This window comes from Mobula birostris, chromosome 2 (genome assembly GCF_030028105.1).
Source record: "Mobula birostris isolate sMobBir1 chromosome 2, sMobBir1.hap1, whole genome shotgun sequence".
In the NCBI taxonomy this organism is placed as follows: Eukaryota; Metazoa; Chordata; class Chondrichthyes; order Myliobatiformes; family Myliobatidae; genus Mobula; species Mobula birostris.
In genome coordinates this window covers 166,487,318-166,505,657 of record NC_092371.1, presented here as the reverse complement: position 1 = coordinate 166,505,657, position 18,340 = coordinate 166,487,318, and the positions used below count along the sequence as shown (strand labels likewise).

The 18,340-nt window shown below is 45.0% G+C and overlaps 1 protein-coding gene across 2 annotated transcripts in view; it reads right to left on the bottom strand.

Moving 5' to 3' along the window:
• Nucleotides 1-18,340, bottom strand: part of LOC140193880 (interferon-induced, double-stranded RNA-activated protein kinase-like) — a 75,511-nt gene that overhangs the window by 43,928 nt on the left and 13,243 nt on the right. For both annotated transcript variants that reach the window (XM_072251016.1, XM_072251015.1), the window contains 6 exons: nt 16,050-16,192; nt 13,523-13,652; nt 7,656-7,741; nt 5,087-5,201; nt 3,864-3,976; nt 1,640-1,748 (listed from right to left, as the gene is read on the bottom strand). In XM_072251016.1, the coding sequence (XP_072107117.1) occupies nt 1,640-1,748; nt 3,864-3,976; nt 5,087-5,201; nt 7,656-7,741; nt 13,523-13,652; nt 16,050-16,192 (696 nt within the window). The remainder of the gene's footprint in view (nt 1-1,639; nt 1,749-3,863; nt 3,977-5,086; nt 5,202-7,655; nt 7,742-13,522; nt 13,653-16,049; nt 16,193-18,340) is intronic.

The following is an 18,340-nucleotide window of genomic DNA, read 5'->3' as shown; positions in this document are numbered from 1 at the left end:
CAACCTGCCGCTCTCCCAAATGCTCCCCCAGATATACAGGCTGTACACCAGGGGTCCCCAACCTTTTCTGCACTGCGGACCAGTTTAATATTGACAATATTCTTGCAGACCGGCCGACCGGGGGGTGGGGGGGGAGTGTTCAAGTAGGGTTAAACTCACCTCAACATGTCTTTTACAGTTAGAGTTGCCAACTTTCTCACTTCCAAATAAGGGACAAAAGTAGCAGTCAAATATGGACACTTGTGTTTACCCCGAGAAAGACTACCATGATCATGAAGTCTTGCGCGGGCACCTGTGTGTGCATGCGCGTATGTGCCGATTTTTTTTCCCACAAATCGGGTTTGGCTTAATCTTCCTGACTACACTGTACATACATGATTTCTACTTTATATAGGCTGTGTATTAATCATATCATTCCTGCTTTTACTATATGTTAGTGTTATTTTAGGTTTTATGTGGTATTTGGTATGATTTAGTAGGTTATTTTTTGGGTCTGGGAACACTCAAAAATTTTTCCCATATAAATTAATGGTAATTGCTTCTTCGCTTTACTCCACTTCTGCACGAAAGGTTTCATAGGAACGCTCTACCTTAGCGGGGGAAATACGGGACAAGGGCGGTCCCGTATGGGACAAACCAATTTAGCCCAATATACGGGATGTTCCGGCAAATACAGGACAGTTGGCAACCCTATGTTCCAGTTCAACAGTGTGTGACAGGGAATGAGGAAAGGTGCAGCTGACTCGTATCGTTTCCTCATGGCCCAGTAGCACATGCTTTGCGGCCCGGTGGTTGGGGACCTCTGCTGTACACGAATCAGGTGATCATACAATGAACGATGGCTTTGTAAACACAATCCTCACTGGCACGGATCTCAAATGAACAAAACTTTATTTTAAAAAATCAATTCTGTAGCTTGCTCTAGGAAAAGTGTTTCCATTCGTAAGCTTCAGGTAATAAAATTCAATCCAGGAGCATTATATTCCTCTGCACCCTCTCTTTGTCTCAAAAACCTCTAGAAATATTCCATAAGATGTAGGAGCAGAATTAGGCCATTTGGCCCATCGAGTCCGCTCCGCCGTTTCATCATGGCTGATCCAATTTTCCTCTCAGCTGCAATCTCCTGCCTTCTCCCCATATCTCTTTATGCCCAGAGCAGTCAAGAATTATCAACCTCTGCCTTAAGTATATATAAAGACGGCCTCTACAGCTACCTGTGGCAAAGAATTCCACAGATTCACCATTCTCTGGCCACAGAACTTCCTCATCTCCACTCTAAAAAGACACCCTTCTATTCTGAGGCTGTGTCCTCTGGTCTTAGACTCTCCCACCATAAGAAACATCCTCTCCACATCCACTCTATCAAGGCCTTTCACCATTCAATGAGTTTCAATGAGGTCATCCCTCATTCTTCTGAATTCTAGTGAATACAGGCCACGAGCTTCAAACACTTTTTCACAAAAAATGCAATGTACTGTAACAGTTCATGTTAAAAGCTTTGCGGAGGTGAGCAAATTAGTTAAAAGCACATAGAGAAAGAGCCTTTCTCCTCAAGATGGTGGAACCCAAAATAGTTTATGAGACAGAAAGATACCATCATTAAATAGCAGGGAGGAAAGTAAAATAACAGGGGTCGTACTTTCAGTTCTTCCAAAGCCAGAGATGCTGCTTTCTGCTTCGCATCTTGTTTATTTTTCCCAGTGGCACTCGGAAATCTTTTTCCACTTATTACGCATTGTAGAGTAAACCTGGAATGGGAACAGCACCTTCCATTAGCACACAAAGAAGAATTAGACACATTGTTTTGTAGTTTTTTCCCCTAGGTTTATAGGGATGGTTCTGGGTCAGTGGGGAATTAGGAATCAGGTTCGGGTTTTGGGGCAGCAATACGGGGTGACTAGAGGACAGGCCAAAATCTGAAGTACTTATTTGTGAACTGCAGATGCGGTGGAATACTTTGAGAAGTGACACGGTAACAGGCTCTTCTGACCCAAACAAATTGTGCCACGCGATTACACCCATACGACATATTAACCCGTACGTCTTTGAAATGTGGGAGGACACCATGGCACCCAGAGGAAACTCGTGCAGTCATGGAGAGAACGGACAAACTTCTCCAAGAACTCTTCATTGCTAGAACAGTTTAAATTAAAACCTTTTTCTAAGTAGGTTATGATTAATTGGAATGGACGAGGCAACAAAAGTGCCAGGAGGGCCCTTTAAAAGGAAATGGGGATGATTTTGAAATGAAAGAATGTGCAGGGCTACAGGGAGATTACAGGCAAAGAGAACTAAAGAGCTGACATGACCTCAATGGGCCGAAGGGCCTGTCTGAGCTGAATCATTCCCCAACTCCTCAGTCCCACTGCCTGCTGGCCCCGTGTTTGCATCAAAGGGTGAATGCATGCAGGTTTTCTTCCTCCTCTCAGCTAGGGGAAAGCAGATCTAGAGGTCAAAGGTTTCGGGTGAAAGGTGGGTTACTCAAGGAGAAACTTCTTCATGAGAGGGTATGGCGAGTGTGGAATGAGCCGTGAGCAGAAGTGGTAGGTGCAAGTTCAATTGTCAAAATCAAAATCAATTTATCACCAAAGTATTATCAAAACTGAGTGATAAAACCCATCCCAGAGTGACAAACTCGACTTCTGGCTCAGCAAAGGAGCAAACTTCTCAGCAACTTTTATAGGGCAGCACAGTAGCAATGCTTCACAGCGCCAGCGATCGGTGTTCAATTCCTGCCGCTGTCTGTAAGGAGTTCGTACTCTCTCTCCGTAACACGTGGGTTTCTTCCGGGTGCTCTGGCTTCCTCCCACAGTCCAAAGACTTATGGATTAGGGTTTTGAATACCTCCCTTCCCTTTCTCGATCGCTCTGTCTCCATCTCTACAGTCAAAATGTCAACTGACATCTTTTATGAACCTATTGATTCCCACGGTTATCTTCACCTGCCAAACATTTTTTGTGTCTGGTGTTCCCAATGCAGCCTTGTGTTCCCAATTGATCAGACTTGTCAGACGTGGGGGGTCTCGCTTTGTCAGGCACCTCCATTCCATCCGCCAAAAGTGGAACTTTCCAGCAAACAAACATTTTAATTCTGATTCCCTTTCCCATTCCAACTTATCGGTCCATGGCCTCCTCTTGTGCCACAATGAGGCCACCCTCAGGGTGGGGGAGCAACACTTTATATTCTATCTGGGTAGCCTCTGAATTGATGGCATGAATATCGATTTCTCCTTCCGGTAAAAAAAAAATTTACTCTCCTCCCCTTCTTCTATTCCCCACTTTGGACTCTTACCCTTCTTGCCTGCCTATCACCTCTGCCTGATGTCCCTCCTTCTCCCTTTCTCCCATGGTCCACTCTCATCCCCCATCAGATTCCTTCCTCTCCAGCCCTTTACTTTGCCTACCTACCTGGCTTCACCTATCATCTTCTCGTGTCCTCCATCCCCTTCCCCCATCTTCTCATTCTAGTGTCTTTGGTCCCGAAGAAAGGTTGTGGCCTGAAATGTCAACTGTTTACTCATTTCCATGGATGCTGCCTGACCTGCTGAGTTCCTACAGCATTGTGTGTGTGCGTGTTGCTTGGGGCTAGCAAACTGTGGACATGCTATGTTGAAGTTGGAAGTGTGGCGACACTTGCGGGCACCTCCCAGCACAGCCTTGGACTGTGTCACATTTCAAAGTACACGTGACAAATAAAGCCAATCTCTAATCCTCTACAGTACACACATTCACAAAATCCCTTCACGGTCTCAAATATCTCAATCTCATCACCCCTAAGCTTCGATAGAAGGCGAAGATTCCAGCCTGTTCACTCCTATGCCCCTTTCCCTGGTTCCCAGGGCCCCTCACTCTACATTCTCTTACTCTGGGACGTGAGAAGGTCCTCGCTGTTCCACTTGCCGGAAGTCAAGGGACCGTCCTCTCTTTTGGCAAAACTCGTTCAGTTCTCCAACCGCATTTGCTGAACCTCTGAATGACTGCAAACAATCAAGGAACACATCACTTACACCAGGGCAGGGGAAGACTATCTGACCACAGACACATTTACACCAGGGAAAGACTATCTGACCACAGACACATTTGAAGCTGGCAATTTCTGAACTGTCTTTTAATGGCATTAAAGCTGCTTCTTGCAGAGGGGAGGGGTGTAGGGGGTTACAAAGAGAGGGAGGGGGTGAGGTTTACAGGGAGAAGGAAGGTGTAGGGACTGAAGGTGGTTACAGAGAGGGGGAGGTGTAGGGACTGGAGGGGATTACAGAAAGACGGAGGGGTGTAAGGTATTACAGATAGAGGGAGGGTGTAAGGGAGGGTGGTTAGAGAGAGAGGGAGGGTGTAGGGACGAGGGGATTACAGAAAGACGGAGGGGTGTAGGGTATTACAGAGAGAGGGAGGGTGTAGGGACGAGGGGATTACAGAAAGACAGAGAGGTGTAAGATAATACAGAGAGAGGGAGGGTGTAAGGGAGGGTGGTTAGAGAGAGAGGGAGGGTGTAGGGATGAGGGGATTACAGAAAGACGGAGGGGTGTAGGGTATTACAGAGACAGGGAGGGTGGTTACAGAGAGAGGGGTGTAGGGGTGGAGAGGGTTGCTGAAAGAGGGAGACAGATAGAGGCTAGAGAGAGTTACAGAAAAGGAAGGGGTGTAGGGCAGGAGGTTACAGAGTGAGCGATGGGTTAGGGCCAGGAGGGGGTTCAGACTGAGGAAGGGGTGTGGGGGGGTGACAATGAACAATGAATAAAACAAAATGGAACGTCATGAAGACATCACAGTCGTACAGTAACCCTACTACAGTGTCAGTGACATGAGTTCAATTCCGCCATTGTCTGTAAGGAGTTTGCACGCTCTCCCCATGACTGCGCGAGTTTCCTCCAGATTTCTCCCCCATTCCAAAGACGTATTCGTTAGGGTTAGTGAGTTGTGGCCATGACATGTTATCACCATGATTCTGGTGCCACCTGTGGGCTGCCCCAGCCCATCCTCAGACTGTGCTGGTCACTGACACAAATGCCACATTTCACTGTATATTCCAATGTACGTGTGACAAATAAAGTAATCTAATAAAAGTTAATCTAAAAGGACCTCTGTACCGTTCTGGAACTGAAGTCTATGGAGATTTCAGCGGCAGCCACACTGGAGGGCAGATTACTCGTCTCTTCCTGCCGAGCTGCCTCATCTTCTGTTAACCTGACAAGGAAGAACATTCTTTTCAGTTGTGTTAGTCATGGGGACAACACCACCCAATGTGCTTTACAATCCTGCGAGTGCTCTGAGAGTTACGCAGAGATTCTGCAGATTCTGCCAATCTTGAGCAGCTCACAAAACGCTGGAGGAACTCAGAATCTATGGAGGGGAATAAACAGTCGACATTTCAGGCCAAGACCCTTCATCGGGACTGTTCATTTCCCTCCATAGATGCTGCCTGACTTGTTGAGTTCCTCCAGCATTTTGCGTTGTTGGAGTTACTATTGTGGTGGTGGATGTGGGTCTGATTTCAACAGTTAATGAAAATTTGGGTAAGTACATGGATGGACTATGTTCCATGTGCACATCGATACAACTTAGGCAGAATAACGGTTCAGCACCATCTGGATGGGCCCAAGGGCTGTTTCTATGCTGTTGTGCTCCATGACTCCATTGTTGTATCAGAAATAAAGCTGCCAATTTGGGCACACCAAGGTCCCACAGGCAGCACCAGCTCCTGGCCTGAAGATGTGGTTAATCGCCAACCACACCAGTGAGTCTGATGGCAGGCTGGATAAAGATGGTAAAATTACTTCCCTGAGAGATACTGATGGGTTTCAAAGTTCAAAGTAAATATTGCGTATTACCAAAGTATATCTCACCATATATAACCTGAGAGTACAAGAATCTAAGAAGTTTCATGGTTATTGTTACCTGATCAACTTTTATTTACAATCCCATATTATTTGATGTGAATTCAGATTCCCCAGTGGTCATGAACCCCTGACCCCGGGTCCATCAGACCACAAGATAACTGCTGCAGAACAAGGCCCTTTGACATATTGACTCTGCTCTGCCATTCATCACAGTTGATCTCATTAAATGCTGGAGGAAGTCAGTAGGACCTGTAGGTAAGGAGGGCTATGGTCCAGGTGCAGGTGATGGGGACTAGGCAGATTAATAGTTCAGCATCAACTAGATGGGCCAAAGGGCCTGTTTCTGTGCTGTACCGTTCTCTTACTCAATGACCTAATGAGGGGTTTCAGTCCAAAATGTTGCCTGTTTATTTCCCTGCATGGTGCTGCCTGATCTGTTGAGTTTTTGGTGTGTGTTCTAAGAGATAAATAAAAGGTCCGATAATTGGTTATCCCATTGTTCAAAAGTCCCAAATCTGGCTCACTGCGTCCCATTTCCCAAGCTTCTTCCAAAGACACCAGCACCCCTAGCCCCGTTTCCCACTATCCCTGGATCCCCGTCCCTGTACTCGTGGACACTCCCCGCTTTCCCTACCGAGGAAAGAACAGCCAATTTTATGGGCCAAGAACCTTCCTCGGGACATGCTGTTCCTCCAGCATTTCGTACTTTACTCTGGATTTTCAGCATCTGCAGAACCTCTTGTGTTTATTGGTCTCAGACACTCACTACTAGTCCAGTAACTCATCTGGAAGGGAATGGGGATGAGAGGAGAATGGGATGAAGGGAGATAAGTGGGTGGTGACAGCGAATAAGGACGAATGGTAAAAGAGGGAAGGAGAGAGGAAACAACAGTGACATGGGGAAGGAAGAAGAGAAAGGAAAGTCCCGGTGAGGATCTCTCATTTCCCTCTTCCCAGATGCCGCCTGACCAGCTGAGTGTTTCCAGTGCTTTCTGTTTCCATTTCTGATCTTCAATGTCAACAGTTTTGTTCAATGAATTACCATGGAAGAAAAATAGCCAGGAAAGAGAAGAGGGAAAATGGAAGGGTGGAGTTAGAAAGAGAGAGAAAAAGATACAGAGAGAGATAGAGATAGAGATAGTGAGATGGAGAGAGGGAGGGGGGGAGAGAGGGAGGGGGGAGAGAGGGAGGGGGGGAGAGAGGGAGGGGGGGAGAGAGGGAGGGGGGGAGAGAGGGAGGGGGGGAGAGAGGGAGGGGGGGAGAGAGGGAGGGGGGAGAGAGGGAGGGGGGAGAGAGGGAGGGGGGAGAGAGGGAGGGGGGAGAGAGGGAGGGGGGTGAAACAGAGAGGGGGTGAAAGAGAGAGGGGGAGGGGTGAGAGAGGGGGAGGGGTGAGAGAGGGGGAGGGGTGAAGGAGGCTGACAGAGAGGGGTGAGAGAGAGAGAGCAGTGAGTGAAGAAAGGTAGGGAGAGCATGGGAAGAAGAAGCAAGAGAGAGGATAAGGACAGGAAAGAAGGAGAGAGAGTAAAAGAGCGAGAGAGTGGGGAAGAAAAGGGAGAGAGATTAGTGAAAAACTGAGAAGAGATGGGGTGAGAATGAAGAAGGGCAAGGACAGAAGGAAGACAGGCAAGTTATCCCTAAAAGAATCAGACATTAAACAACTGGATCAAGTTTTCAAACACAGGGTCCCTTCTCCTAAAAGGGTAACTATCGTACGGATTAGTAGATTAATTGATCACATGGGTGTAATTGGGCGGCAGGCTCGTTGGGCTAGAAAATACTGTATAGATGATGGAGGGATGGATATATAAAATGGAAGTACCTCTGGGGATTCTGGACAGGAAAGTCTTCTGCATTCTCCTTGGGCTCTTCCTCATTCCTCACATCTACCAGTGATTTCTCGAGATCCTAAATCAAATAAAGAGAAAAGAGGTTTAGTTTATAGTCACAGAAGTGTACAGCACAGAAACAGACCCTTTGGCCCATCATCTCCATGCTGACCTTTCTGCCCATCAGACTCAATCCAACAAATTCTATGCCTTGACCATTTAAATGCTCTTAAACCACAAGTGTACATGACTGCCACCTCCTCTGGCAGCACATTCCAAGTATCAACCCCTCGCTGTGTAAAACAACTTAACCACTCAGGTCCCCTTTCAAACTCCTTCCTCTCAACTTAAACCTACCATGTCCTCTTGATTTTGATATAATCTTAATTTTAAGAGGCAAAGATAAAGTGCAGCATCAATCAAGGAAATGCTCTTTCCCTTTAGAATCTACCCTCCCGATCTAATGCCCTCTGGTCCTAGACTCCCCCACTGCTGGAAACATCCTCTCCATGTCCACTCTGTCTAGACCAATCAATATTCAACAGGTTTCAGTCAGATATGTCCCTTATTCTTCTAAACTCCAGCGACTACAGGCCCACAGCCATTATTTTGGAATTTGTTTTGTTTTAGACATTCTTAAAATTCATTTGGAGATTTCCCATTTGGAAGGGAGGGGGCACCCGGTGAGGCTGAGGAAAGGTCCGACGGGGTCAGTGGGAAGGGCAGATCCTGAGATGCCAGTTCTGTGGATAGCGTGGTAGCATGGCAGCGCTAGTGATCACCCATCAGGAGTTTGTACGTTCTCCCTGTGACTGTGTGGGTTTCCTCTGGGTGCTCCTGTTTCCTCCCACATTCCAAAGACGTATGGGTTAGGCTTAGTAAGTTAAGGGTGTACTGTGTTGGTGCTGGAAGCATTGCACAGCCTCAGAATGTGTTGGTCATTGATGAAAACAACACATTTCACTGTATGATTTGAAGTTTATGAGCCAAATCAATCTCTTGTTTCTTTCTGTCTTTCCTTGCTTAGAACCAATACAACACGACCACCCTTCCCCAGCATCAACTCAGCAAAGCCAAAAGGCAGGTTAGCTTGATGCCTCACTCCTACCACAGCACCTCTACTACCTGCCAAAACACTTAACATCTCTGCTTCTCCAAGCCAACACTGCCTCCCACTCCCAAAACCTGCAGTTATTGTACACACCACAACATTATCACCAAGGGTGCAGTGCTGTTGGAGCTCACCCGAGCACCGCTCCAGCACCTCTGTAAAAGAAGTCAAAATAAACAAGCGGGGAATTTAACAGCAGCCGCATATTAAATAGAGGGAATTTTACGGAAGTGGGGGTTGGGGAGAGGGGGTGGTGGCTGGTGGGGAAAATACCATTAATAACATTAGGGTATTTGATCACTTTTGGTGAAATCCTGGAGCTGTGACTGTTTTGTGAAATTCCTCCTCGCTCGACCCGTTATCCCAGCATACCCTGCGGTAGCCTCCTGTCATTTCATAGATCCTCAGGCTCTCTCCAGCACTCGTCGTTTGAGCATTGTTCGGCAAGAAAATAAAAATCTTAGATCTTTTGAAAAGTGGCATGTTGCTTGCCGAAGTGGGCCGTAAGGTCGGTAAGAACAAATCGAGCATTCGCACAATAAAGCAGAAAGAAGCCAAAATTCGTGGAAGTGTTAGTGCTACCCCTACAACGGCAAAAATGGTCTCTCTGGTTTGTGATAAAGTGCTTGCAAAGACTGAGAAAGCATTAAGTGTGTGGCTAGAGGACATGTCACAGCAGCATATCCCTGTTGATGGCAAAATTATGTGTGAAAAAGCACTTAGCCTCCATGAGCACTACTGTGAGGCGGTTGAGGAGAGCGAGAGGAAGCAGTTTAAGGCTAGTAAGGGATGGCTGGCTGGCTTTGTAAAGCGCTACAGCCTCAAGAACTTAAAGATCAGTGGAGAATTGGCATGGCAGATGTACCAAGTATCCTATTATGGAGCCGATCGAAGTACACGCTTGAAGTCTCTCAGAAAAAAAATTGTTGATCACAAACTAACAAAAGCTCACACTGCTGCTCTAAGTGTTGAAAATATAGCTAGTGAAGATGCTCTTGGAAAATTATGTGACACCATGAATGCTTCACAACTAAAGGCAACTTGTTCAATTTTTCATTCTGCATATTATTTAGCTCAGAATGACAGACCATACTCTGATCACTTTGGCTTATTGGAGCTTCAAAAAAAATGGTCTCGACACTGGAATTGGACTGCATTCTCACACTAGTGCTACAGAGATAATTAATCACATAGCCGTTAATATGAAAAAGAAAATTTGCCAGCATATCAAGCAGATAAATGGCAAATTTTCTGTTCTCATTGATGAATCAACAAGCCTGAGCATTAAGACTGCCCTAATAGTTTATTTGAAATGTGAAAGTGATAAGGAAGGAGATCCCCATTTTATGTTTTTAGATCTAATTCTGCAACTATTGCTAAGCATCTATTGAACTGTTTCAATAACCATGGGTTTGATGACTCTTACTTGAAACAGAACCTTGTAGCATTTGCTAGTGATGGGGAGGGCGTAATGCTTGGTGTCAAAGCTGGTGTTGCTACAATTCTCAAGGAACATTACCCTGATGTGATAATCTGGCACTGTCTTAATCAGATTAGAACTTGCAGTAGGTGATTCAGTGAGAGAACTTCATGGAATAAACCATTTTCAATCATTTATGGACAAAATGTACTCTATTTACAGCAGATCACCTCTAAATCAAGTAGAACAACAAATTTGCAAAATAGGCCATGCTTTGGGCACCAGGAGGGTAGCTAGCTCATTTTGAATAGTTTCAGCAGTGTGGCAAAAGCAATGAAGGATGAAACAAGATCTGGGAGTGACAGAAAAACCTACGAAGGTCTGTTGAAAACTCTCTCTTCAGAACAGTTTCTATTGGACTTAACTCTGATGTATGATACGTTGCATGAACTTGGTTTACTGTCAGACTGTTTACAGAAACGCACTACCACCATTGTTTATGCAGACAAATTGATCCAACGGACCATAAGATCACTACATGTACTGAAAGAGCAACCTGGTACACAAAACTCCAGAAGCTCAAGAGGCAGTTGAAAAGGGAAAGTTTGGAGAAATTACCTTAACAAGCAACAATAAAATTGTCTCCATTAATTATCTACAGTTTCTTACTAGTCTTATGAACAATTTGCAGCACCGTATGTTTACGGCAACATCCTTGAAAGGTTCTCAAACTTCTAAACCTCAAAGTATGTATAAATTCCTGCTAAATGAAAAGATAACTGGCCTACTGAAATTCCGCCCAATTATGGAGAAGCTGCAGTATCATCTCTCTGTAAGAGGTTTAAGTTTTCTTCTTCCTCTGTAATAAATGCCTTCAGAGATTATGTGGAGGATCGTGGATGCTGCATCCCCTAAGATTTACGCCCATTACTGAGCTGTTCACAAGTTATTCCTATTAGTACTGCTGAGTGTGAGAGAGGATTCAAGTCACTAGAACTTGATAACAACAACAGCATGCTCAAGAATTCTCATAAATCATATATCATCACTTATGTTTGTTAAACTACACGGACCTCCTCTAGTTCAGTGGAATCTTGAGCCGTATGTCACATCATGGCTGCAGCACCACAGATCAGCAGATGACACCAGGACAAGAGTAGCTTCAGACCCCCGAACACATATTACGCCTGACCCTTTGTGGAAATTATTGTGAAACTTCTCATTGGTGGAATTTGGTAAGTAGGTAATTACTTTTAAATTGGTAAAATACATGATTACCATCTTTTTCTTTACTTGCTTGATAATTATATTTTATGATAATTAGTGAGTGCAACCGTGCAATACTTTGTCATATTATTAAATTAAGTATTATATGTTTTATTGTACCAGTTATACACTGAAATGTAGTGATAGGCTATAATCTTGTTAATGTCTTAACTATCACTATATTTTTGTGGAGCTCTGGAATTCATATATTTCTTTCATCTTGGTTTAGTGCTTGACATTATAAGAAGCCCTATTCATGAATGGGCAAGGAAGTTGCCCAGTACGTGAAATGAGCAGGTACACAAATTGGGTGTGACATATATATTAGATTAGATTAGACTCAACTTTATTGTCATTGTGCCGAGTAAATAAAAATAAAAAGTAAATGCTACAGCACACAAATATAAAAGTACTGAGACAGTACAATATGGGTGCAATACTGCTTAGCACTATGATGAGAGGTTCAGCAGGGTCATAGCCTCAGGGAAGAAGCTCTTCCAGTGCCTGCTGGTGCAGGAACAGAGGCTCCTGTAGTGCCTACCGGATGGGAGGAGAATAAAAAGTCCATGGTTAGGGTGAGATGCATCCTTGATAATGCTTTTTGCCCTGCCCAGGCAGCGTTAATGGTAGATGTTCTCAATAGTGGGCAATTGGGTGCCGATAATCCGCTGGGCACTATTCACCACACGCTGGAGTGCTTTGCGGTCCGATACGAGACAATTGCCATATCACACTGAGATGCAGTTGGTGAGTATGCTCTCAATGGTACAGCGGTAAAAGTCCGTCAGTATCCTGGGACAGAGGTGAGCTTTCTTGATGCTCCGCAGGAAATAAAGGCACTGTTCAGGGACCAGGTGAAATCCTCGGAAGTGTGGACACCAAGGAATTTGAAGCTTGATACACACTCCACTACAGCTCCGTTGATTTAGATGGGGACGTGAGTGTGGCTCCTAGCATGCCTGGTCCACAATGATCTCCTTGGTCTTCTGGGTGTTAAGGGACAGATTGTTGTCGGCACACCATGCGGCCAGGTGCTGGACCTCGTCCCTGTAGGCCGTCTCATCATGCCCTCTGATCAGGCCAACCACCATGGTGTCGTCTGCGAACTTGATTATGGAGTTAGCACCATGTACAGGAACGCAGTCACAGGTGAAAAGGGAGTACAGAAGAGGGCTCAGCACACAGCCTTGCGGCACACTGGTGTTCAGGGTGAGAGTGGAGGAGGAGAGGTTGTCTAACTTAACTGATTGCCATCTGTTGGTCAAGAAGTCCAAGGTCCAATTGCAGAGGGATGAGCTGATACCAAGCTGGCGAAGTTTGGCGATCAGCTAGGAGGGGATATAGGAAATGGCAAGCATTTTGTCAGCTCTGGCACCTAAAAAATTAGCACTGCACCCTTGATTATCACAGTGCCTATGCTCCAACATTTGGGCCCCTTCCAACAAAAATTTTCCAACCCCTCTTAATTGCAAAATAGAAATGTTGGGTTCCACTGTAATTCCTTCACTAGTGTACTGGAAGAGGCCAATATGAACAACATCACCGTAGGTCACATCATCTAGATGTCTAACTCACATTTCCCCAGACAGATCCTTTATTCCCAGTTGAAGGAAGGTCAGTGAGCCCCTGGTGGGCAAAGGAATGGTGTTAAAGGTAACATCAAAATCAGCCTGAAAAAATTACTTCTACACCTGGAGGAAATCTATTCAAGCAGCAGCTGCTGAACGCTGAACAACCAAAAGACCCAACCACTAACCACAGCCACCACTTACTCTTAACCACACTGCACCAGAATATGTGGCCTCTACAGTAACCCGAGGACCCACCAACAGACAATTCCTCAAGAGAACATCATACTCGACTCAGTGATCACATTACCAACAGCCCCTTCACCAGGAGAAGTGATCTTTCCCACATCCCTTGCTAATCATCCAGCACAGAGCTCTTTAAGCAACAAGGCACAGAGCAGGCAGCTGAACCTTTCACCAGCTGTGCTAACAAGCCTGCTTTTGACTGTCCTCTGGGTCTATGTGCCACATTGTCCTCTTCTACTCAGTCAGTACCTTGGAAGTACGTTGATGTTTCTGAATTTCCTCATATGCAAGCCTTGCGGCTTCTCTCCTGGCGTCTTGCTTGCTTCCTCCAAAGCCTTCTGGGTATTTTCTATCACCAATGAGAACTTGACAACTAAACCTGCAACACAATGACAGTCACTTTAGCCACTGACACATCATCAAAACAGTACACCTGACCGATAAATCCAGGGCGTCAGCTTACGTGTGGGAGAATTTACATGTAACAGGCCTTTCTGGCCCAACAAATGATCTGATTTATGGAAACCTGATGTCACACAAATTCTCCTATATGTCTCTGAAGCATTTTTCAAGGTAGTAGTGAAAAATATGCTTCACAACATTATGGATTAATGTTTGGATACAGTGGGCGTTCTGTTATATTACGTATAAATTATTCTGATTATTCAGTGTATATTCTGTTAGTTTAATTATGGGTAGTGTTGAAAATGGTAATGGTTTATTATTGTCACACATACCAAGAGAAACAGTAAAACTTACGCTTCATACAGATCAGATCATTACACTGTGCATTGAGCTGGAACAAGGTAAAACAATAACAATGCAGAATAAAGTATAAAAGCTACAGGGGAAGTGCAGAGTGGTAAACAATAAAGTGCCAGATTGTAACGAGGTAGACTGTGAGGCTTAGCCCATCTTTTTGTAGAACAGGTCCGTTTAAGAGATGTTAACAATAGGCTAGTAGCTGTCCTTGAGCCTGATGGTACACGCTTTCAGACTTTTATATTTTCTGCCCGATGGGAGGGGGGGAAGAGAGAATGCAGTTATCATACCAAACCGTTGTGCATCCAGACTGACTGTTCTCTAAGGTGCATTAATAAAAATTGGTAAGCTTCGACAGGACACGCCGAAAAGGGGCGGCATGGCAGTGTAGCTGTTAACTATGCAATTACAGTGCCAGTGACCCAGGTTCAATTCCTGCTGCTGTCCATAAGGAGTTTGTACGTTCTCCCTTTCACCGCATGGGTTTCCACCAGATGCTCTGGTTTCCTCCCACACTCCAAAGACGTACAGGTCAGTAGTTTTAATTGGTTGTAACCAGGCGTTACGGCTTCATTGGACCAGAAGAGCATGTTACCATGCTGTGTCTCTAAATAAATAACTAAAATTGGCTCCTGAGGCATTATAGGCTTCGGTGAACTTTCTTGGCCAGGGCAGCAACATTGTTTATTATTGTCACATAAAATATTCAACGGAGTGAATTCATCACAGCCTGGTATGGAAACATCAATGCCCTTGAATGAAAATCCTACGAAAAGCAGTTTATATGGCCCAGCCCGCCATGAATAAAGCCCTCCCCATCATTGAGCGCATCCACATAGAGTGCTGTCGCAGAAAGCAGCATCCGTCATCAGGACAGCACCTCCCACCCAGGACATGTTCTCTGCTCACTGCAGCCATCAGCAAGGTGGCACAGGAGCCTGAGGAATCACACTACCTGGTTCAGGAACAAATATTACCCCTCAACCATCAGGCTCTTGAATCAGAGGGATAACTTCACTCTCCCCATCACTGAACTGTTCACACAAACCTATGGGCTTACTTTGAAGGACTCTTCATCTCATGTTCTTGATATTAATTGCTTATTTATTCATTGATTATTATTATTTCTTTTTTTTTCTTTCTTTTTGTATTTGCATAGCTTGTTGTCATTTCCACACTGGTTGTTTGTCTCTTTGTGGATAGCTTTCTCATTGATTCTATTATGGTTATTGGATTTATTGAGTATGGTCACAAAAATATTAATCCCAAGGTTGTATATGAATACACATACATACTTTGATAAATTTACTTTTAACTTTGAACTATAGCAAGTGTACGTAAAACGATGCAATACGGGTTACACTTGAAAACGGATGTTCCTGTCACACAAAGAAATTGGTTTATGGAACTGTACTCAGAACAGAATCTGAAAACATCTCGTTAAACTGCCTGCAGGCATAGGTTCATTACAGAACGGAAACAAGCCTTTCAGTCAACCAAATGCAAACCACCAACCACATGTTTACACCATGGACAGCCCCAAGCCTGGTGCGGAAGGAGGGCGGTTAGGCATGCTGCTAGCAATCCCATTCCGTAAAAACCCAGAGCTATAGAGATGCCAACAGAACTTCCAAGGACCTCATCCTTGGGAGAGGAAGAATCTTCACCTAGAAGGCACCAAAAAAAATGGGCTACGCTTAGGGATAACTTGAAAGACTGGCCCAGGACACTGTGAGCTGTTGTTGGCGGCCTGTGTCCCAGTAGGGGTGATGGGCTTAAGTGTCTTTTGATGGTAAAAAAAAAGATGTTAAAAATGAACAATTACACCTTTGTTTGGACCCAGAGGCTGCTGTGACCAAGCATTCCACCATCTCACCGGAAAATTTTGAGAGTTGAAGGGCCTGTTTCTGTTCTCGGTTTTGTGAGGAAAATCAGTAACGAAGATTGGTGTGCTGTTTGGCGAGGTGTGAGACGGTAAAGACATAATAATTTATCTTTACAAAGCTGCACTTACTTTTGAATGTGGGCCATCCCTGTAGTGAGCTGGTTAATATCGTACCGTACTTCCAAGCCATTCTTCTGCTTGTACTCATTGAGCTTGCTGATGTAATTTTCCATGCCAGCTGGGCTCGGTATGCGGATGGAGATGTTGGGAGGCTACAAGAAAAACATGTCAGGGACAATGCCTCTGATTCTGCCACCAACTCACACCGTAGGTGCCCAAACCATCATCACTTGGGTTTAGGGCACAGAGGAGCACTTGAATTCTTCTGTACAACTGTACTCTTCACTGAACAATGGCACAGGGGATTAAAGATTAGCTTTATTTGTCACATGTATATTGAAACATCGAAACAGACTGTGAAATGAGTCGCCTATGTAATGTTTTGTAACTCCAGAAGCTAATTGAAAGAAAACAAAAATGAGAGCTGGAGAAACTTGTGTAAGTTTTGTTTTCCTTTAGCAAGGCCCGCCCATATGACGTAACGATACTTTTGCATATAACCCATAATGAATTATGTAAACAGCAAAGATTGGTTAATCAAACAACATATTTACATTACTGAAATAGTAAATACACAACACTCCTCCCTGCTTAGCTATAAACTGTAACTCAATACAAAATGCATCTCAACTTATATACACATACACAATCGATATCAGCTGTGCAAAAGTCTTAGGCACATTTATATCGCTAAGGTGCCCAAGACATCTGTACAGTACTGTAGTAATTTTATGTCATGCATTGTTCTACTGCCACAAAAAAGACAAATTTCATGATATATCTGAGTGATGATAAACCTGATTCTGATATGGGTCTCTGTTAATGGACTGAGAGTGGGAGAAGGGAAACATGGTTGGGAAAAGGGGAAAGCAGTGGGAAACACCAGAGAAACGTTCTGTAATGATCAATAAACCAGTTGTTTGGAATCAAATTAATTTACCTGCCGTCTCAGGGCTGGGTGTGTCTGTACCCACACCACCCCACCCATGGTACTCTGCTACCTGTCCCACACCCCTCCCACAGCACTCCACCCTTGCCATTCCAACATTTGCTCCTGCCAAACTTGCTCCCCACTCCACCTTGACAAATACAGTACTGTGCAGGTGTCTGAGGCACCCTGGCTACAGTATATATGTGTGCCTAAGAGTTTGCACAGTACTGCTTATGTGGGCTCTCCAGACCCTGACTTGTGTCCCAGCAGCATTGGTCCATGAGTTACACTTCTTGATCTGTAGGCATCTGGGGGCTTGCTCAGCAGCCTCTGCGACAGTCCTGATGTCCCTTTTCTTTGCAGCCACCATAATCCCAAGGAGAGAGTAGGTTCTGCACAGCAAGCAGCCAGCAAAATCTCTAGACCCCACCTCTATAGGCTTGTATTGTGCCCACCACCCCAGACTCTGCCACTGCTGTACCAGGTCCTGTTATCTGGCTTTCTTACACTCAAATGCCTCATCAACCCGGTCTTCCCAAGGCAATGTCAGTTCTACCATGACCACCTGCTTCCAGGTTTCGGACAGAATGACCATGTCAGGCCTCAGGGATGATGATGTGATGAAGTCAGGAAACTTTAATTGCTTGCCCAGATCAACTTTCAGTTGCCAGTCAGACACTGTGGAAAGGGAAGCCTGCTGGTGATCTGGGCTGAGGCTCTGGTTGGTCTCCAGCTTTGACAAAGGCTATGGGCTTTCAAGGTTGGCGAGGTGCTTACTGTTGCTATGATCAAGGAGGTACTTTCAACCACTGCCTTCAGCACCTGGTTATGGCACCAGTGGCAGCAGCCTTCTTTCAAGGCTTTTGGGCAGCTCCTAAGGATATGTTCCAGGGCCCCTCTGCCAGGGTGAGGGGTACAGTATAATACACCTACTACAATATACAGACATCCACAGCATAGTAAATTTTGAACTGTCCCATTCAGGCCTAAAGATTTAATCGCTGTGGAAGATCTCTTAGTTTTGTGGGATAACATCTTTCCTGACTGGGGTTGGTGGGTGGGGGGTAGACACTCTGCTAAGCAAGTAAAACTTGTGGCTGTAAAACAACTTGAAGTTCAGTGGGCTACACACAGTACCTCTACATATATCTCTTTTGAATTACTCTCACTGTGATCTGCAGCATGTGATTTCCTTATTTCAAACTGACATAATGAACCACAGATTCCATGATCTTCAGAGGGAATCAGTAGACTTAACTCTCAAGTCAGCAGTTACAGCACCTATAAGCATTCATTGCCGTGGCTGGAAGTGAGGCAGGAGGTGTAGACTCCAAGCAGAGGGATGAGGCCCCCTCTACTCAGCATCTTG